Source organism: Sabethes cyaneus, chromosome 1 (genome assembly GCF_943734655.1).
Source record: "Sabethes cyaneus chromosome 1, idSabCyanKW18_F2, whole genome shotgun sequence".
Classification (NCBI taxonomy): domain Eukaryota; kingdom Metazoa; phylum Arthropoda; class Insecta; order Diptera; family Culicidae; genus Sabethes; species Sabethes cyaneus.
Genome location: NC_071353.1, coordinates 154298330 through 154320001, shown reverse-complemented (window position 1 = coordinate 154320001; position 21672 = coordinate 154298330). Strand labels below are relative to the sequence as shown.

The window sequence follows — 21672 nt, the reverse complement described above, 5'->3', positions numbered from 1 at the left end:
ACCGGATCATTGTCAGGATCTGGGAGGAAGAACAAATGCCGGAGGAGTGGTTGGATGGCCTCATTTGCCCAATTTTTATAAAGGAACATCGACTGGAGTGTAAAAATAATCGAGGAATTTCATTGCTCAATTCTGCCTACTAGGTACTTTCCCGTATCCTGTTCTGCAGACTGAGACCGTTAGCGGAGTCATTTGTCGGCGAGTACCAAGCTGGTTTTTGTGAGGGTCGCTCCACGACGGATCAGATGTTTACCCTGCGTCAGTTGCTAGACAAGTTCCGGGAGTACAACTTGCAGATACACCATCTGTTTGTGGACTTTAAAGCGGCGTACGATACAGTTAATCGAAATGAGCTGTGGCAGATAATGCTAGAGCATGGTTTTCCGACGAAACTAGTTACGCTGATTCGTGCGACGCTGGACGGATCCAAATCATGCGTTAGAATAGCGGGTGAGACCTCAGCTGCTTTCGTGACGTTGGATGGACTGAAGCAAGGGGACGCACTCTCTAACCTGCTATTCAACATTGCCTTGGAAGGTTGCATTACGAAGGGCAAACGTGGAAAGGAATGGAACCATCATCACGAAATCTCACATGCTTCTTGGGTTTGCGGATGACGTCGATATCATCGGAATCAACCGTAGAGCAGTGGAAGTGGCCTTCAGGCCCTTTAAAAGGGAAGCGATGAGATTGGGACTTACCATTAACACCGCCAAAATGAAGTACATGGTTGCTGGCAGGGAACGTGGGAGCCCAAGTGGTGTTGATGCCGAGTGGAGTTAGATGGGGAACGATATGAAGTAGTGGAGGAATTTATATACCTTGGTACATTCGTGACATGTGACAACGATGTAAGCCGCGAAGTGAAACGACGAGTCGCAGCCGTGAATCGGGCTTTTTACGGATTACGTAACCAGCTGAAGTCCCGTAGTTTGCAAATTCGCACAAAACTAGCGCTCTACAGAACACTAATCCTCCCGGTGGCCCTTTACGGACACGAATCATGGCCGCTAAAGGAAGCTGATCGGCGAGTGCTTGGGGTTTTTGAGCGTAAAATTCTGCGATCTATACTTGGCGGCAAAATGGAAAATGGAGTATCACTGCCCTTAGCCACGTTGGGAATTCCTCCCGGACCGGGCGCCTTTTTGGTCTTCAGCCACTAGCCCCTGCCCAGTAAACCATTTGGTTTGTATATCTCGATTGCAACTGAGATATACGAAATCATATCTGAACGAAAAACTACAAGGTATACAGCCCTAAGGGTTGTACGAAAGGGTGACGTAGAACTATATCAGATCATTAGATCAAGGACTAATGTAAACTGCATTTCTGGCATATGTATGTTTATAAGAATCTGTGAGTGCCATTTTTTAACTGAATTTTTAAAAGAGAAGAACGAAATATTCAAATTCAATTTTTTATTGAATGCATTGGTTGCTTTGAAAATACATGGACGGGGGTTCTTAAGTAAAAGGCCTGCAACCAATGAGACATAGGGATTTCTTTTAAAAATCACTTGTGTGCATCATAAAGGTTAAATGGTAATGAATGACCAGCGCATAGATTATTGTATTGAAAATGATTATGCTCGCTGCTCAAATCCGTTAATATTCGACTACATCTTGGATGGAAAAACCATCAAACGAGTGAGCAGGATTAAGGACTTAGGAGTCAATCTAGACGCAGGGTTGACTTTCAACGATCACGTGAATACGCTGGTTTCCGAGTGTCTTGCACTATTTGCTGTAGTAAGACGATTCGCAACAGAACTGGATGACCCGTATACAATCAAATCTATATATGTGAGCCTGGTACGATCAAAACTAGAATTCGCAAGTGTGGCGTGGAGGCCAATGTATGCAACATACATGAACAAATTGGAAGCGGTACAGAAAAAAGTCGTTAAATTTGCCGTGAGAAATTTGGGATGGAGAGGAAATCTTCCGGAATACAAAGATTTGTGCTGTCTGCTGGATATGGATACTCTGGAAAATAGATACCAGATTGTGGACGTTAGCTTTTTTCTCAATTTGCAGAGAGGACGATACGACAGCGATTATTTGAAATCCAGGATAACTGCTAACCAGAGTACAGTAGTTCTGAGGAGACCAAGGCCATTCACTCTAGAACACCGTCGAGCTAACTACGCGCGCAATGAACCAGCCTATCGCTTTATGCAGCTAATGAATAATTTTAGAAATGTACTAAATTTAAATATGTCGACTGATACTATTAAGGAAAAACTTAGGCTATTTCTGAGAGGTCAATTACATGTACACTAAAACCTCTACATTTTATATTATTTTGTATTTGGTATTATATAATATATAGTTGTATCGTATAGTAGATGACGGGCTAAGCCCATATATCTTGACAATAAATAAATAAAACTCGCTTGTGGCCTTTAAAAGGGCCATTAGTTACAAATAACAGTATAGTCAAAGCACGTTCATCGCAAATATGACGTGCCATTCGAATGTCCTTCTCTTTTGACATGAATGGCAACAGGCACGTAAGTTAGCGGCGTCGATTCACTGTCTTTTGCTCCGAGGAGATTTTACTACTTAACTTTCACAGCTTACCGCTTGTTATATAGCAGAAAATATGGCTCATACGCAAAAATTTGTTTTATTTGTATGAGAGTCCTTATCCTCAAACCATTATAAAATAAATTCATGCCTACAATAACCTCCCATGCCAAATTGGGTTCCATTTGTTTGATTAGTTCTAGAGTTATGAGGAAATTTGTATATCATTTGTATGGGAGCCCCCTCCCCCCCTCTTAGAAAGGGAAAGGGTCTCAGTACACCATAGAAAAAATTCCTGCCTTCTGAAATTTTTATATGCCAAGTTTGTTTCAATTTTCTTGATTAGTTCTCGAACTTTGAGGAAATTTGTCTTTCATTTGTATAGGAGCCCCCCCTCCTCTTACGCCCTACTTAAAGTTAGTCTCCAGCCCCCCATAAAATTGTTGGTCATTTTATCTATCCAACGTCATATCAATTGTTCAGTTTCATACAGTAGCTTAGTAGTTATTAGCATTTGAAATCTTTCATTCAAACGTTACACTTCTATTTTCGTTTTCACAAAGTGTTACCCAGTCCCAATATAGTAAACAAAGACGTAGTCCTACGTCAAAAGTTATATTTTTCGCCATATAAGAACATATATGTCCCAAAGTGGAGGCGATATACGTGCGAAAATTTTGCCAATTATTTGTAATTCTCTTTTGCGTAATTTTTATAACACGCAACTAAATACTCCTGAATATATGATTAAGATATAATCAAATACTGCAATCGTCTATACTGCTTTATAATTCACAGTCATGAATTGTATATGAAGACACGCACGACTGCAAAACAACTTATTTGGCATACTCTAATCATTATACAATTCCAATGTGAAATTCACATGAAAACGATTTAATGTGAACTTTCTATTACGATTTTGTGTTATCTGGGTAGTCACCGTTTGGTGCTACTAAGCCCGTACCTAATAATAATAATAATTTATTCAGCCGAGAGCCGGGGTGGCTCTTGCCGTATCAAGAATGCCTATCCATTGTACTCGGTCCTGGCCAACTTGTCGCCAATTCGTTGCGCGTCTCGGCACACGCAAGTCGGCTGCAACCTGGTCGAGCCATCTAGCACGTTGAACCCCTCTATTCCTGGTGCCGGCGGGGTTCTTGAAGAGAACGGATTTCACTACACAGTCGTCCGGCATCCTTGCGGCGTGGCCGGCCCGTACCTATTCGAGATTATTCTGGCTAACGCGTTGATAGTTAGTTCTGGCTTCACTACCTTCTCACAGGGATAGTCGACGTGACCGTTGAAGTTAAACCTATCATCTATCATTACTCCAAGATGCTTAAGCATACGCGTTGAGGCAATTGCGTGCTCTCCGACAATGATTTCTGTCCATTGTACGGCTTTAAAGCTACTGGTCAGCAGGACCTCCGTTTTGTGGTGGCTATTTGCAGCTTTGCTCCCTGAATCCAGTTTCCTATTAATCTTATTGCCTCGGTCGCTAGTATTTACACCTCCTCCAGTGTTTCGCCTATCACCGATAACTAAAGTGACCAGATTTCTGTTGGATGAATGCGGGACATATTGAATAGCTTTTTTGCTAAATCGATTCGGTAGTAAAGATGGGGTCATTTAGAAATTGGGCACTTCATTTTGACGCTAGCGGCGTTCCCAGTGGTCGTGGATGCTAGCTTTTGGTAGCGTTATATTATTTGCAAACAGTTCTGCTCGGTATATTTTTTTCGCAGTTTAAAGATAACGTGGTTTCGAGATATTCATTATGCAGGAGGAAAAATGATGGTAATTGTGTGCGGTCACCTACAGAATCCATCAACGTGGGCTCGGGAGCTGGCGGGACTGACGGATTATCCTAAAAGAGCTGGGGTGGGAGTAATCGAGGGGTGCAAGGAAACTCTCAGGGCTGTCCGCAAGGCGTAGGCCAGGCATTGGAGTTGAACTCTTGATCGCCAACTGCGATTGAGGGTCATTCGGCAACTCAAGGCTGATCTCAGCATCACGGATTGTGCTTTGGCGAAAAAAACTGAATACTGACCACTCTACTGTACGGCGAATCCGTCTCGGAATGGCTACAAGTGTTACCGTACCGAGCAAGTGGGGAGCCCAGCCGGTTACCGAGCAAGTGGGGAGCCGAAGCTTCAAACAATAAACCAAGGCTAGAATCCGGTCTCGTGGGCTGTGCGGCCGAGTGGTGACGAAACGCGATGCATGTGTCTGACTTAGTGATGACTAAGCTTCAGAGAAGGTCGATTTCAACTTTCGATTTGTCCATTTCCTCGTGGTGTTTTAGCTGCCACAAGTGAATGTTTGACGTTAGCATTTTCATAAAATTCCGCGAAGGCTTTTGACGTAAAAGCCGCATCTCTGTCGGATACGACTGTTTTCGGCATTCCAAAGTATTGCAAAATTTCTTTTAGGACAGAAATTACCCCTGAGGCACTACAGCTTTTAGTGGGACGCAAAATTATGAATCTGGTGAACACATCAATTACACCAAGAACCTGAGTGTTCTGCCTCTTACCCTTCGGGAATGGGTCACAGTAGTCCACATGGATAACCCAGAAAGGAATAGGCTGTTTCATGAGAGTATGGATTTGAAATCGCGTTTCGTCCAACCCTCGTTTGTTGGCGGTGCACTAATTACAACATTTTACATATTGCAAAGCATTCATGTTCTCAAACCAAAAGTCGCGACCTACCAGCTCGATTGTCTTCTCTATAGCAGGGTGGCGCATGTCGTCATGCATAGATTTGACAACGTGAAAACGAACCTTCGTGGGAACTACGAACTTAAGGCCATGTGTGCAGCCACCCAGTCGAAACTATCAACGTTTATTTGCATTATTAGTTCTTGTTCGCTCTCTAGAGCTCGTCGAACCACATTCCTGCTTAGGCTGTCGACATGGTCCATACATCGTCCGGATCTGAACTTCAATTCAAACGAAAACTCCTGGATGGTCAGCCACCATCGTGCGATTCGAGGATTGAGTTCTTTCTTTGTACGTGTCAAGGCCAACGACTGGCAATCCGTGTAAACTGTAAAGTTCTTGTTGAGAAGATAGTAGCGGAATTTTGACGTAGGACTACGTCTTTGTTTACTATACTGGGACTGGGTAGCACTTTGTAAAAACGAGAAATAGAAGTGTAACGTTTGAATGAAATATTTCAAACGCTAATAGCTACTATACTACTGAACGAAACATAACAGTTAATATGTCGTTGGATAGATAAAATGTCCAGCAATTTTATAGTAACATACTAATAATAATTTTTTATACGCTAAATAGTGAAAATGTGTGTAAAGAGTCAAGGTCGAATTTTTCCATACATTTCCCTTGTTATCGCTTAGCTTCACAGGCACGGACGACAATTAGATACACCAAAGGATTTGGATCCAAATGATAACCTTGAGACCACTTTGTAAGCCACACCCCTTTTCCAATCCAATCGGCAACATCGATGGCTATTGACGGCAACACCGGTCCCAAAGACAAGCGGAATCAGAGGGCAATGGCCAACGTGAATCCCACACGACGCACTTAACATTACATTTTGCATTATCCCCATCGCAGACATGCGAAATTGTTCGATAGCTTGCTCAATCAGTGTCGGAAAATCATTTAAGCAGCAGCAGCCGATATGGTTTCCCCCACCACCTACACTAGCTTACAAGCAGCAGCGGCAGTGCCAGTGACTATAAAATGGTACTCTTGGTTCGCCGTCTGCTCATTCATCGCACAATCGCACTGACAGACGGTCAGTATTTACCATCGACGGCTATTGGTGGCGAAAGCAACGGCATTTATAATGAGTATTATATGACACAGTCCTACGTCACCATTTCGTACAACCCTTAGGGCTGTATACCTTGTAGTTTTTTCAGGCTTTCCACGACTGCCAATGCTTCTAACTCGTAGCTGTGATACCTGGATTCGGTATCGGTTGTTGCTTGTGCTTGACGGTTTACGTTGATTTGGATGAGTATTCCTGCCAATCCAAACCTACTCGCGTCGCAATGCACTTCGTGTTCAAGCTTCGAATCATACAATGCTAAGACGGGTCGCCGAGTTAAAGCAAGTTTGAGACTTTCAAATGCTTCTTGTTCCAATCTGCCTCAAGTAAACTGCACTTTTCCTGTGAGCTGCGTCAGTGGAGCTGCAATTTGCCCATAGTTTTGTACAAAATGACGGAAATATCCGGTTAGTTCTAAAAACTGTCTAACAGCTCGTGCATCTTCGGGCGTAGGGAACTTTTCTACGGCTTCAGGCTTACTGTCCCCAGGCATCACGCATCCTTCGGTGACGATGTGTCCTAAATACACAATCGATCGTTTCAGAAATTCACACTTATCAACCTTGAATGTCATTCCGGACTTGGACACCTCAATCAAGAAGCGTTCTAGCATTTCTGGATTTTCTTCCTCTGTTTCGGTGGCAATGACTACGTCATCCATGTAGAACGAAATACCCTGATCTTGCAGTGGTTCAATGATCTTGCTCATTAATCTGCCGAACACACCAAGGGAATTCGAAAGGTCAAATGGTACGCGCTTAAACGGGTATTGACCATCCGGCCTAACGAAGGTAGTGAATTTTCGGGAATCCTCCGCTACGCCTATCTGAAGATAACCGTTCAACATGTCCAGCACACTAAAAAGACGCTTTCCGCTCAAGTTATGGATTTCTTCTTCGACGCGATTTGTAGGGAAGTACTCCGTCTGAATTATGGCATTCAGCATGCGATAATCCACGTACATTCGATGTCCCCCAGTACGCTTTGGCACGATGACAACGGGACTAGCGAACTCTGACGAAGACTCCTCAATGATGTCGTTTTGTAGAAGATTAGGATCCTTTATTTCATTTTGCAAGGATTTCCGTCGGCCTTAAACTACCCATAAGGTAAGGAACATGCTGGACAACTTTATTCTCCTTCAACGAAATGTGCATCTTCTCGATTTCAGTGTACCCAAGCTCGCGCTGGTTTACCTACCGCAAAACAGTCCCGATATTGGTTTAGTAGTTTTACTAGTTTTGCTTTAATGTCAGTCGTGGTGGAAGGTTCAACAATTAGATCGCGAATAGACAGCGTTGTTTTTGCAGGACTTACTTACTTAATCATCTCCAGGCCGTGGTTTCCTCTGCTGTACGAAGAAGTCGTCTCCATTCCACTCGGTCCATGGCCGCAATTCGCCAGCCACGTAGTCTACGTAGGATCCGCAGGTCGCCTTCCACTTGATCGATCCATCTTGCTCGCTGCGCGCCCCGCCGTCTCGTTCCAGTCGGATCGTTATTGAGAATTTTTTTAACCGGGCTGTCGTCCGACATCCTCACGACATGCCCAGCCCATCGCAGGCGACCGATTTTTGCGGTTTGAGCGATGGGTGGTTCCCTAAGCAGCTGATGCAATTCATGGTTCGTTCGCCTCCTCCACGTTCCGTCTTCCATCTGCACTCCGCCTTAGATGGTGCGCAACACCTTCCGTTCGAAAGCACATTGGTCCTCCACGAGCATGGTCCATGCCTCATGGCCGTAAAGGACTACCGGTATAATCAGCGTCTTGTAGATTGTTAACTTCGTGCGGCGGCGAATTTTGTTCGATCGCAGCGTCCTACCTAGTCCAGCTCCAAAGTAGGCACGATTCCCTGCCATAATGCGTCTTTGTATTTCACTGCTGGTGTCGTCTGCGGTAACCAGTGAGCCCAGATACACGAACTCTTCTACCACCTCGATTTCATCACCGTCTAAATGAATCCGGGGAGGGAGGACAGCATTCACTTCTTTAGAACCTCTTCCTTTCATGTATTTTGTTTTCGATACATTAATGACAAGTCCTATCCGTTTGGCTTCAGCTTTCAGTCCGATGTACGTTTCCGCCATCCTCTCAAAGGTACGTGTAATGATGTCAACGTCGTCAGCGAAACCAAGAAGCTGGACGGACTTCGTGAATATCGTGCCACTCGTGTCTATACCCACTCTTCTTATCACACCCTCCAAAGCGATGTTAAACTGCAAACATGAAAGCCCATCACCTTGCCGTAACCCTCTTCGAGATCCAAAGGGACTCGAGACTGCCCCTGATACTCGAACAACACACATTACTCGATCCATCGTCGCCTTGACCAATCGCGTTAGTTTATCCGGAAATCCGTAGTAGTGCATAATCTGCCATAGCTGATCTCGATCGATTGTGTCGTACGCCGATTTGAAGTCGATGAATAAATGATGCGTGGGCACGTTGTATTCGCGACATTTCTGCAACACTTGCCGAAGCGCGAAAATCTGGTCCGTGGTGGCACGGGCACCTATGAATCCCGCTTGATATTGCCCCACGAACTCCTTTGCAAATGGTGATAGTCGACGACATAAAAGTTAGAAGAGTACCTTGTAGGCGGCGTTCAACAATGTGATTGCGCGGTAATTGCAACAATCCAACTTGTCGCCCTTTTTGGAGATCGGACACACGATGCCTTCCGTCCACTCCTCCGGTAGTAGCTCATCCTCCCAAATCTTGACAATGACCCAGTGCAGCGCTCTAGCCAGTGCGTCACCACCGTATTTCAGCAGCTCGCCGGGTAGCTGATCAGCCCCAGCCGCTTTATTGTTCTTCAGGCGACCGATCTCTTCTGCTACCTCCTGGAGGTCAGGGGCTGGTATTCTGTCGTCTTCTGCACGTGCTCCAAGATCTATTGCCATATCGGTACCTCCATGTTCAGCTACATCGCTGTTAAGATGCTTGTCATAATACTGCTTCCACCACTCGATCACCTCACGTTCGTTCGTGAGAAGATTACCGTCAGAGTCTCGACACATTTCGGCCTGCGGCACATAACCTTTGCGCGAGCGGTTTAACTTCTCGTAGAACCTCCGTTTATCGTTAGCACGGTACAGTTCTTCCATCGCCTCGCGATCTCGATCTTCCTGTTGGCGCTTTTTCCTCCGGAAGACCGAGTTTTGCCTGTTCCGTGCTTGTTTATATCGATCCACGATTGTGTTTTTGCAGGAGCTCCTTCTTTTACTTGCACGTTCATAATTGCAATTTCCGGATTTTTATATCTGATAGTAATTGTATTTAGAGATTTCACAACAGTCACACCTTTCTTGTTGAAAAAGTCGTCTCCCACCAGCAGGTCATAATTCAGCAATGCATCAGGAACAATCGAAATCTTCATCTCGTTGGCGTATCCGTCTATTTCGATCGTTGCAGTAACAATCCCTTTGGTTTTACACTCACCTCCACCAAATCCTTTCAATACCGATGTGTCCCCTTCAATGCTCAATCTCAATCTTTTCGCTACCTTTTCTCCCAACAGTGTTCGCTCGCTACCCAAATCAATGAATGCGGTCAATTGGACGCCTTTGATGATAGACATTTTAGCGTAAACCACATTATTCACATGGTGGGGCGGTTCGGTGCCACCTCGGAACGAAAATCCTTTCTTTGTGGGCACTTCCGCGCCAAATGGTCTTCAGCTCGGCAAACGAAACATTGCCTCTTGACTGGGTGTTGACGCAATATGTGGTTGTGGACCCTGTTGTGGTTATTGTCACCTAGGTAACAAACCCTTGTCACCTAAGTGACAAACCGTGTCACCTAGGTGACAAAGTGAGTCACCTAGGTGACAATTGTCACCTGATTCGCGGCGACTCCAACATAGTGACGTCACTCGCCTTGCAGAATAAAAGGGTGATTATCTCCGTGCTCTGCATGGAAACTCAATCCCAAGAAAGTCATTGGTTTTATTAACCATCTAGGGTAATGTCGTGACGGTCGGGCCACTGTTATGGTCAGGCCACCACGATTTTTTCAGTTTTAGTCACTCGAGACATTTATGTTCGAGCATTGTGAAACTTCTTTACGTTTACGTTTCACAATATTGTGAGTTTCAATCGTGTAAAACACGCGTACTGAATTCAGTGATTGAATCTTACCAAAAAAGTTTTTCAGGCGCAGTGAACTTTTCTTCAAGAAATGATTCATGAAATGCAATTAGGTAGGGTAGATGATCCATTAGTTGCGCCACTAAGCACAATATACCTTCATTTTGCTTGTTTATTGAGGTATATGCTTCAATTAATGCTTGTGGGATACAAATTTATCAAATACAAGGTATTTGTCACAAGGCAAGACAATTGTTTTCGTTGTACGAGAAGCTTTATAAAGAAAAAATGAATTTTCCGATTCAATTATATTGTACCAACAGTTGCGTTAATGTTTCCTTAATTAAGTTTAATGTTCCTTTAATTGTGTTATTCCATATACATTGCTAGGTTGCTAAGTGAAAAAACATCGTAGCAAAACTATAGATGAGCGCCTATAGTTGTGCGCTCCAACTGCGCGTTAGATTTTGGAAAATTGGCATTTTAGCAAATAATGCTTTAATTTTAAATGGTGTAGTCTAACTACCAATACTTCTAAAAACCTGTCTTATATAATGAATGTAATTGTTTTATCTAAAATGCTACGGTGACGAAAATATGCATTAATAATGAATAGTAGCGCAACTATTGGTACTACCACAACTACTGGATCAACTACCCTATAGAAATAAATATTGAAAACGTATTAAGTGTGTTATGCTCCATACGAAGGCTATAGAAAAATCGTGCCATTGTAGTGATATTGAATTTACAAAATAGAGTACTTGTACTTATATGGGCCGTTTTTCACGGAATTTTTTGTCTTCACGTAAATGCCTATAATTTTATTATTTTTCGTGTAATCAGTTCAAGATTTTCCAGAAATGTACCTTATTCTTAGACCTTTGTAACGATGTGTTTAGATTTCCGAAATTCTATTTCAAACGGAAGTTATGGGCGAATGCCAAAACATGGCCCAACCACGACGACATTCCCCTAGTAATTAATTGGTGCACAGTCTTACAATAATCTAGCTCAACTCTTGCAATGGATATGAGCGATTCGTAATATGTGTACAGCAATTGCCAGCGGTCAGCTACAAAACACAATCTCCGGAGCCCGGTAGTATGCATAAAAATTAAAAACGTAAACTTAACTTCCCGGGTTCGTCCAGCATCGAAATACTGGGGGATAACGAAGCGGAAACTGAAGATTAAAAGAACAGTCACCAGGGAGGGTGTGCAGCGGCTGACGAGCGATGTCAGCAGTAGGTTTTTTCATGCAATGTAACATCATTTCCTATGTGTCATCCTTAGAAACTGTTTCGATTAAAAAATTAATCAATGCGGGACGCTTAGTAATCCGGGACAAGCCATCCAAACCCGGGACGTCTGGTCAGCCCACCGATAGCACAATATCATCGGCAAAGCCGACAATAAGCAGTCCTCTGGGCAGTTTCAGCGTCAATACCCCATTGTACATCCCGTTTCAAAGCGTTGGGCCGAGGATGGAGCCTTGCGGAACTCCGCCGTGATGTTCATCATCTTCCGCCCTTCTGCGGACTCGTACACAAGCATTCGGTTTTGGAATTAACTTTTCAGAATTCTGCACAGGTATCCAGGCGCGCGCCTGTGTGTGTGTGACTCGAGACTACTGAGCTTGAATTCAGGGCCCTGATGAAGCGGGCATCAATTAACGATAGAATTATCCGGCATTCGGTGAGCGCGAACTGGAGAGAGCTGTTGGAACAAGCTTGTAGACGAGATAAGAGAGCCTCAGCCTGGACTAATTGATATCTTAGTGGTGGCAGAATGAATACTAAGATGCTGCTAAAGAACAAAGCTGATTGGCTACTGACTAACCGTACAGAACAACTTAAGCGATGGACTGATCATTTTGAACAGCACTTTCGAGTTTCAAATGTCGGAGATCAACAAAACCTGCCAACGGGCGACGCCAATCCAATAGTTCATCGCATTAACCGTATCAGCTCTAAGGTGCCATCACGGAATGTAATTGAACCAGGCATCAAAGCAAAAAATCCCGCAGAGCACCAGGGGTGGGACTGCTAACCCATCTTTGTCAGCCCAGATGATGCATCAGCTATTCAGCGTTATATGTGAAACCGCAACTTTTCGACTGGATTGAACTGAGTGCGTGGAATGTTGACCAAAGTCTCTATGATGAAGAAGATTAATTCTTCGTTCGGATTCGATATTTTTAACGATGGAATAAAAGAGGGTAAAAACCATGACCCTTCACAGCTAGCTCACATCAATTTATTAAATCTTACCTTGTAGGAAACTTTTAAGTTTATATCTTGTTGATTAGATTTATAATAAGAGAACACAGCTCCGAGTTGGGGTGGTGGTCTTTACTTAACCGGTTTCATCTGCCATAGACCGTCGTTGAGGTAGTGACAATTCTCCACTCCCACGCCCTTGTTGACTTTGGCACTAAAATGAACAAACATTTGGATGATAAAACAAAATTCACAAACATAAGAGAGACACTCACATATCTTCGGTGGAGAGCGTCGTCTGGCCGATGGCCAGGGCGTGCTGTTTGCCTTCGGCCATAATCGCTACCACCGTGCCCTTGTCGACCGGCGTCATGCAGGCACCGGGCGACGTCAGCCCGGGGCACATGATGTTCGCCCCGCTCAGTACGAACCGAATGGCACCCTTGTCGACCTGCTCCATCGGCAGGAAGAACGGAAACTTGTGGTACAGCCGCAACGTTGGCATCCACGAGCCCTCCCGGTGCCGAAAGAACAGCTGATCACCGGAACTGCTGACCAGTATTTCGATGTGGTCGTGGCTAACAACAGCATTGTGAGAGATTAATAATCAAAATTTTCTTTTGCTTATTAGAAGAAAACAAAGGTACCATTTTACGATGCGAAACTGATCCTTCTTCGGCAGTACCTGATCGATGTGGCTCTCGATGTGCGGAAATTGTTCGATCAGCTTGTTTCGGATGCCCTTCTGGACGGAGGACTTGAGCTGCTGTACACCGGAGATGCTCTCCTTTTCGTCGAACCTGCGCGCAGCGTAGGAAGAGGGTAAATCTTTGTTGTTTTTAACACAATTAGCCAAAGGTGGTACTTACTTTTTAAACATCCTAGCCTGTCGTAATTCTGGAATCGAACAAAGTTATTACTTTAAACAGTGTTTTTTCGGTGGAACAGCCTAAAAATGCTGTAGATAATCCTGCAGGATGTTTTTTTTGGAATACCGCACTAACAAAGTTTATAGCTAGTGCCAATGCCGAGCGGAGCGAGATACATTCGTTTGACGTTTTTGATTAAAATGTGAAGTTTTGCAATTTCCTATTGTCCGACCGTGTGACTGGCGTGGATAAAGAAACATGCACATAATCTTGCATTTGTCAGGTTCTATCAGATGATTGCCGTTTCTCCAAAGAAGATTTAAACGAGGGTGATAGATAGTGCTTGCATTTTGGAATGCACTCGTATTTCAAGCAACAAAAAACCACTGAAAGTAGAGTAATTTCCGAAGAGCTTTTTTATTTTTTCATTTATAAATTTCTGCATAATTTTTTTAAAACTTTAGATATCCGTAACCAGGTAAATTAATTGTACTGATTTCAATTTGACATTATGGAATTTAACCTGGCGAAATAAGATATACCTTCGTTTGACGTTCTTTGGCAGCTACCGGCCGGTGGGCGGGAGAACAGCAAAAACATCAACAAATAAATAGTAATCAAACGAAAATCTATAGGATTAGAATCACATTAGAATGCACTAAAAATTGAATATAGTTTTACAAAACCCTTAGAACGATGGACATTCTTCATCCTCACATGCTGAGCAAGCAGCAGCTGCTGGCAATTTTTCATCAGGTAAAGCGAACTATCATTAAAATTATGTAGCTTTCAAATCAAGCTTGTATAAATTGCGCTTTCAGCGTCACTTCACCATCCCTCGCCTGGAGGAACTGAGCCGCGATGAACTGATCGACCTCTACAGTAAACATTTGCTTCCGCTACCCCGAAGGGGTAGCCGTGCAACCGCGAGCGACCACTCCCGGCCGCAATCTTCAGCAGATGTTGAAATGAAAGATGCTTCACCGTCAGCCAGCAGGTCAAACCCGTCCTCCAGAGTACGACAAAGAATCGTATTCTCAGATTCTACGGACCCACACCGAACGGAATCGGTGGATAACGTCAGTTACGGTGTGAAAAGGATTCGATTGATATCCAGTACGAGTACTAGCACCAGCTCCAGTACTAGTCAGCCACAAACCTCAAACAACAGTAAGCGAACCTTGGAAGTCAGTCCAAGTCAGCAGTTGACTAATGGGGGAACTAACAAACCAGTGCAGGTTCCCAGTAAACGACAGAAAATTACTTGGCCGTAGGTAATAGCTGGTCGTCCTCAATGTGGCACATTATATGTGGCACAAAGTACATGTGAGATTACACATAATATGGGTAAGTATTTGAACAGTATAATATATGACCCTAATAATTTAATTCTAAACACAGAATAATTTATCGATTAGACAGTATTTTCGAGGGTTTTGAAGATGCCTGAACAATACCGGTCTTAAAACCGGCCAGTAGTGCTGCTTGGCTGTCCGTGAAGATACCGATTTTCGCATGTCCGTACTTTTGTTTCAAGCATATTGTTGCACACACGTATAATATTACATATATTTCTGCTTGAAAAACGGTGGGCCACTTTCCTAATCAGATAGTTTCCCTGATGCCAGGTCCGAGGACTCCGGAGCCTGTGCAGGCCCCCATTTTTGAACCATCTGTAAAAAAGCAGATAGTTCCAGATGGAAGATCGGGTCCTCCATTATTCCACATTGAGCAATCTGTTTCAATCACCTCATATGGCTTCCATTCCAGGGTGTCAGATTGAACTTCCGAAGTATGCGAAGATGACCGATTTGGTCACCTTCGAGTATGGTTTTACTCCTTCACAACCGTAGTGCGCCGAGCTCTGCTTCCTTCTTCACATGAAGATGCAAAGGCAGTAAGCATAGCATTGCCTCCATGGCTGCAGTAGGTGTTGTACGCATGGCACTGGTAAGACAGGCCAGGTGCTGAAATTTGTTTAGTTTGGCTTGGGCTGTCACCTCATTCACCTTTCGGCACCATACGACTGCAGCATAGGTTATCCTAGGCCGTGCAATAATAGTATATGACCAAAAGGCTAGTTGAGGCTTCAATCCCCATGCTTTGCCAAACAGTAAGCTGCGCGCCCAGATAGCCGAAGTTGCTTTCTTAACCCATTATGACCCGGGTATACTTAAATTTGGACCAAATGAAGTGAAACTCTGTAATCTATTACATTATGGCTCGAATGTGTCGGGAAACGAAAATTCGTCATTTGGAATGGTTTCAAGGCCAAAATATCGCCGGTGCAATATTTCGTAGGCTCAGTTTCAAACAAACAAATTACAAAGTTGTTTACAGATTTCTTATCGAATTTTGTGATAGACTTTACATATAAATATCAATTTACATGTCAGGTAATGTTTCGTCAATAATTGTAGACTCTTTCATGCGTTTTGGAGACAAAATTTTTTCGCTATTTTTTCAACTTTTTTCCGCAATTTATCACAACTTTGCACTGTTGAAAATACAGATGAAATGACAAAAACTGACAGATTATCTCACACACACATCAGATTGATATCTTATCTCTCTTGTAGTGATATATTTACAATGCTAACTATTGAAATTCAGCAGTAAACAGGTTTTGAAAACGAGGTATGATATATCATACGCTAGGACATAATGGGTTAACAGCGTAATCTAGGTGGGCAGCCCTGTTAAGTTTTTTTATCGAGAATTATTCCGAGGTGTTTGATTTCATTACTGAACTGAGCTTCAGTAATGTGACACCATACAGTATTAGGGAAATTATGGTATGTTTCCTTCGCCTAGTGAATGGTATAACCAAGCTGTAATAGCTTGTGAAGGAGTGCGTCGGCCACCAGTGACCAGAGCAGGGGGGAGAGAACTCCTCCCTGTGGACATCCTTTGATCACCGAAATCGTGACCGACGTATCTCCCAATGGTGCTGTAATTTCTCTGCTCGAGAGCATTGCTTGAACCAACTCATTGTAGTGTGGTCAATTCTCTTTTGACAGAGAGCCGTATTAATTGACGCGAAGGACGTGTTGTCGAAAGCGCCTTCAATTTCAAGAAAAGCACAATGTGCTTTTTCTCCATATTTGAACGATCGATTAACGTTGCTTAGTGCTCAGTGCAGTGCGGTTTCCGTAGTAAAGGTAAAGAAAAGGGATTTGTTAATACACATTCTACTACGGTGGAGAAAATTCAGCAACAAAATGAAAAAACTGCTTCATCAAAACCTCAAAAGTCAGCTGAATCGAAACAGTGTTTGGTTTGTTCGAAAGTAGGTCATGTGGTACGAGAGTGTTTCACCTTCAAGAACATGAGTTTGGAAGATCGCTGGAAGGCAGTGGACCATCGTCAATTATGCCGTCGCTGCCTAAGTTCCCATGGGCGATGGCCATGTAAGCAGGGACCATGTACTGTTCAAGGATGTTCCGAAAATCATCATCGCTTGCTTCATCCCTGTGATATGACCAACGTCAGAACAACAGTAGCACTACATCGTACTCTGCAAGGGCTACCAATCTTCCGTGTAGTGCCCGTGACGTTATATGGGAAAGATCGATCGATGGATACGTTTGCTTTCCTGGACGAAGGTTCGTCTATTACCATGATGGATCAAGCTGTCGCTGATCGTTTAGGAATTGCTGGCAAACCAAATTCACTGTGTTTGCAATGGACCGGAGGAGTTACCAAACAGCTCTCCGATACGCAAGTTGTCAGCCTTCAGATTTCAGGTCTAGGCATGAAAAATCATGCCAGTATCATGTTGACGAAGTCCACACGGTGGACAATTTGGATCTACCCAACCAGACTGTATTATACGAAGAGATGGTTGAGCGCTTTCCTTATCTTCGTGGATTGCCTATTAAGAGTTTTAGTGACGCTGTACCCCGAATTCTTATAGGGCTCAGCAATGTAAACCTTCTGACTTCACTAAAGAAACGAGAAGGTGCACATGAACAGCCCGCTGCGACTAAAAGTAGACTAGGATGGGCCTTCTACGGTGTAGAATCAGCTCACACATCGCGAGTAAACCAGAGGGTAATGCATATTTTCAAGCAATATTCTTCAATGAAAAGTGGGGAATTATCCGTAGCCTCCTTAGTAGTAGAAAAAGAAGATATTAAGATATAAGAAGGCAAATTTTACAAGAAACAACTGCAAGAAAATTTAAAACGGGTTTGTTGCGGCGACACGACTATACAGAATTTTCTGACAGCAGACACACCGCAGAAAAGAAATTAATATGTCTGGAGCGAAGGCTGCTCAAAAATCCGGCACTGTATGAACGCGTTCGTGTACAGATTGAAGAGTATCAAAATATGGAACACGCAAATTTCGCCAACGAAGAAGAACTTTCTGAATTAGATCCCCAGAGGAAACGGTATCTTGTATCTTGTGGCTCGTTGCTAAATTAAAAGGAATTTTGCTCAATTCGAAGCTCCTAAAAGGACCGGACCTACTGACTTCATTGACTGCAGTTTTGCTTCAATTCCATCAACGAGCAGTAGCTGTAACTAGCGACATCAAAGAAATTTTTCATCGGCCTTTTATTCGCCCCAACGATCGTCGATCTCAGCTGTTTCCATGGAGGGACTATGGCGGTCAGCCAATCAAATCAAACGTAGATGAGAGAATGTTATTAGCATGTACTTTGAATCGTATCCAGAATATCTTAAGTCAAGTTTGGGAACGTTGGATTAGAGAATATCTCCCAACAATTTCTTGTCGAACAAACTGGTTTGCGAAAACTAGACCGATACGGCAGATGAGCAAGTAAGAAATAAATGGGTCAGAGGACGGGTTTTGCAAGTTTTCCCAGGTCGAGATAATCGAATTCGACAAACAATGGTGCAGATGACGACAGGACTACCAAAGCGACCGATAGTGGAACTAGCTTTGCTGGACGTGATGGAGTATAGTAATGCTGAGGACCAGCCACCAGCAATACGGGTCGGGAATTGTTCCATGTCCCAGCCTACCCAGCCCAGTAGTTCATCATTTGCGAATGTGTCTCGCCGCTCTAGGTGTAGCGCTAGATTGACAGTTGACATTGTCATCACTGGATCCGGCATTTTACCCGACGCTGCCACAACGGAGTAATAGACCCCAAAATTTGTGTACTGTAAATTTATATTTCTATATTATTAAATTTACTTCATTAAAATAAAAATATAATTTGTTACGCTAAAGAATATAAATGGACTAGAAATGTAAGTAGCAGTTAGAAATGAGATATTCAAGTAGGTACTCTGCCCTGGCGTTTGTGTCCGAGCTGCCCCATATCGTGTGGTGCGCATTTGCGTCGCAGTCTATCACGTACGGCTTGTTGACTGTCTTGCAGTACCGCACGAGTTCAGCAACCTCGGGCGGTGGTATTTCGTCCTTGTCCTCTGGAAAGCAGGCGACCGCTTGATCCAATAATGGATCGAGCCTTGGCGAGCGGGCGTTTTTGCTAAGTTGAGCGGCCGAGTCGCCCACACCGACAGGCTGCGGTTGCCACAGGCGACAGCCGACAGGTCTGCTATTAACTGGTGGCTGCTGCGTACGCCTCTGGCGAGGTTTTCGCGGCGCCCGTCTAGTATTCGCAGGAGTGCATTGTTTAGGCGGCGGCGGGTCACTCCCGGAGGGAAGTTCCGCATTTTCCAACCTCAACGTTGCGGGATCGCATTGTCTGGGTGATGGCGGGGCGCTCCCAGAAGGGAGTTCCGCTCGTACCGTCCTCGACTTTGCAGCAGAGACTGTTGCGCCTGTGTTGATCAGACCTCTGCCAACCTGTCGCATGCGTGCTTTGCCAAAAATGTAGTTTAGCATAAAGCGCTGCTCGGCGATCTGGCTTGCCGATTTTTGGTCAACCTCCATCAATAGTTCCACGGTCATTCCAAGCACAATGCGACGCTTGCGTTGAAGAGCCGTCGTTCTGATTCTGATACTCAAATTTCTCTCGTCCGTGGTGGAAAGTACCTTATGAAGGTGTGAGCCTTCGGCAGGTCCTTCGTGTCGTAGGCCCGTAGTTGTGCCCCTTCCCACGGGACGAGAGTAGATGCCGTTTGCTCCAGCCATTTGACCGTGTTCTGGTCTAAGCAAGCCAGTGTCAAGTTGCCGTTCTTGAACTGGCAGCTCCTGAACTTGGGCCTAACGTCTGGAGTCTCCTGGTCAGATATGTGATCCAGAAGAAAGGCGCGGTCAGTTTGGAGCTGATCCGTAGTAAGCAGGGTCAAGGGATAATCAACCGTAGTTAGGGCTACGCTGCAATAACAACGAAGTGCGGAACAACACCTGGATAAGATCACAATAGATCAAAATGCTGGTCGTAGTGATAATATCCACACACACACACACACACAAAAAAGGGCTACGCTGAAAGCATCCACTATTTCCTTGTATGTGCACGCCGAGGGTAGCTTTGGTGCCGAAGGTCCCGCGCAGGCTCGGCTGCTTGGTCTCTTTTTAGTAGGACCTTTATTGCGGATATTCAGGGACGCCGTATCAGCAGATCGCTGCCTTTTGGTAACGACCTGGTCCCGCTTGCCAGGCTGGACGGCCGGCAGAAGGGCGAGTTCGTCCGCTTCCTCCTTTGAGTAGCCCTCGCTACGATACAACTTCTGCCGTTGCCGTTGTGCGTTGGAGAGACGCTTGGCCACATTTTCGTAAGCCTTAGGTTGCCGCTTGACTTCAGGTAGCGTCAGTGGATCGGGCTGGTTATTCGCGTCACTCTCCGCATTCGCATCACTCTCCGGATCAAGGATGAAGCCGTGAATCCTCCTTCCAGCGTTTTTGAAAGGTTTTCCATGGCTATGGTTGTACTCTGCTGGGGAGAAAATCAACTGTCCTTTACCAGCTTGGAACAGAGGGAGCAATTTACTGCACAGGGTGCTCTGGTACCATGCAGGCTCCGTTCGACCTTGGGAAACTTTATTAGACCCCCCCAAGCATTCATCCCTAGGCATGGATCGCGTTACATCGAGGATTGGGGTCCTCTTCCGCATTTTGCCCAAAATGTAGCATGCTTCTAGACCACTTGCTACATTGAGAGCAAAAGATTTTTACAAGATTTGCCGCGGAAGAGACTCGATGTGCGGTTCCGGATGGATCCACCACAAATTTGCCATGGAGCCATCCGGAGCCGCACGCCGAGCGACAAATCTTAACACTCCTTCTTTATTCTGGCTTGTGACAGACAGCTCGGGTCCCGATCCAATTTCCACATCACCCGCTCACTCTTTTTTAGGGAGCCACACGCGGCGGTTCCTTAGCAAAGGCCCGTCACTGACGGAGTTACAAAGGGAAGCACTTAGGCGTAGAGGGGTTTCGGATAAGTTAGTCCATTTCGTCGAGGCTCAGTACGAGGCGTTCTCGTGCAAGCTTTTGACCGACGGCGTCTTGTCCGACTGCTGGCGTTAGACTGCATTTTATCACCGCTTCTGTTTCTCATCGTTATGGATGAGATATTAGTTGGAGCAATTGACAGTAGACCAAATCGAGGATTGCCTTGGAATCCTCTAACGATGGAGCAGCTAAATGATCTCGACCTAGCCGACGACATTGTCTTGCTCGCACAACGCCGAAACGATATGCATAGCAAGTTAGATGATCTCTCAGAGAGCTCGCAGGCAGCAGGTCTCACATCAGTAAATGTAGCAAAAACTAAGTTTATGGTAGTGAACACAACGCCTGATGGTGGTACCAAGACTGATATAGCCACACGAATCAGGAAGGCCAGGGGTGCCTTTGCAGGACTGCGAAATATTTGGCGCTCAAACTACGTACGAAAACCCGACTTTTCAATTCAAACGTTAAATCCGTGCCTGCGAAACTTCTCAGCGGAGACAATGTAAAAATTGCAGGTATTTATTAATCAGTGCCTGCGATATATCATTCGTGCTTGGTGGCCTGGATATCTAATGAGGAAATCCATCGTCGATGTCATGAACGGCCTATAGCAACAGAAATTCGTGAACGTAGATGGAAGTGGATCGGTCATACCTTGAGGAAAGGAGCAAACGAGATCTGCAGAGAAGCACTCGACTAGAATCCGCAGAGACAGCGTAGAAGAGGCAGATCCAGAGGCTCATGGCGACGCAGCTTAGCCAACGACACATCCAGGCTTTAGACGAGAACCTGTCCTGGCGACAGGTAAAACC

General features: G+C 44.6%; 2 protein-coding genes across 2 annotated transcripts; one reads left to right on the top strand and one right to left on the bottom strand.

Annotated features, from left to right (window-relative positions):
- Nucleotides 1-12667: 12667 nt before the first annotated feature.
- On the bottom strand, nt 12668-13690 carry LOC128732621 (malignant T-cell-amplified sequence 1 homolog). Its single transcript, XM_053825912.1, has 4 exons — nt 13517-13690; nt 13295-13447; nt 12923-13225; nt 12668-12861 (listed from the first exon to the last, which is right to left on the bottom strand). Exons 1-4 carry the CDS (start codon nt 13525-13527, stop codon nt 12780-12782), a joined length of 549 nt encoding a protein of 182 aa, XP_053681887.1. The 5' UTR covers nt 13528-13690; the 3' UTR covers nt 12668-12779.
- Nucleotides 13691-14212: 522 nt separating this feature from the next.
- LOC128732330 (ashwin-like) lies at nt 14213-14790 on the top strand. Its single transcript, XM_053825575.1, has 2 exons — nt 14213-14272; nt 14338-14790. The coding sequence occupies exons 1-2, from the start codon at nt 14213-14215 to the stop codon at nt 14788-14790; spliced, it is 513 nt and encodes a 170-aa protein (XP_053681550.1).
- Nucleotides 14791-21672: the final 6882 nt, after the last annotated feature.

Excerpts from the sequence above, each read along its gene's own strand:
- LOC128732621 (XM_053825912.1), bottom strand. Across the intron at positions 13,226-13,294 it reads CAGTTTCGCATCGTAAAATG|CCACGACCACATCGAAATAC; the intron begins GTACCTTTGTTT and ends TGCTGTTGTTAG. Across the intron at positions 12,862-12,922 it reads ACGCTCTCCACCGAAGATAT|TGCCAAAGTCAACAAGGGCG; the intron begins GTGAGTGTCTCT and ends TGTTCATTTTAG.
- LOC128732330 (XM_053825575.1), top strand. The coding sequence starts at position 14,213 with ATGGACATTCTTCATCCTCACATGCTGAGCAAGCAGCAGCTGCTGGCA. Across the intron at positions 14,273-14,337 it reads TGCTGGCAATTTTTCATCAG|CGTCACTTCACCATCCCTCG; the intron begins GTAAAGCGAACT and ends TTGCGCTTTCAG.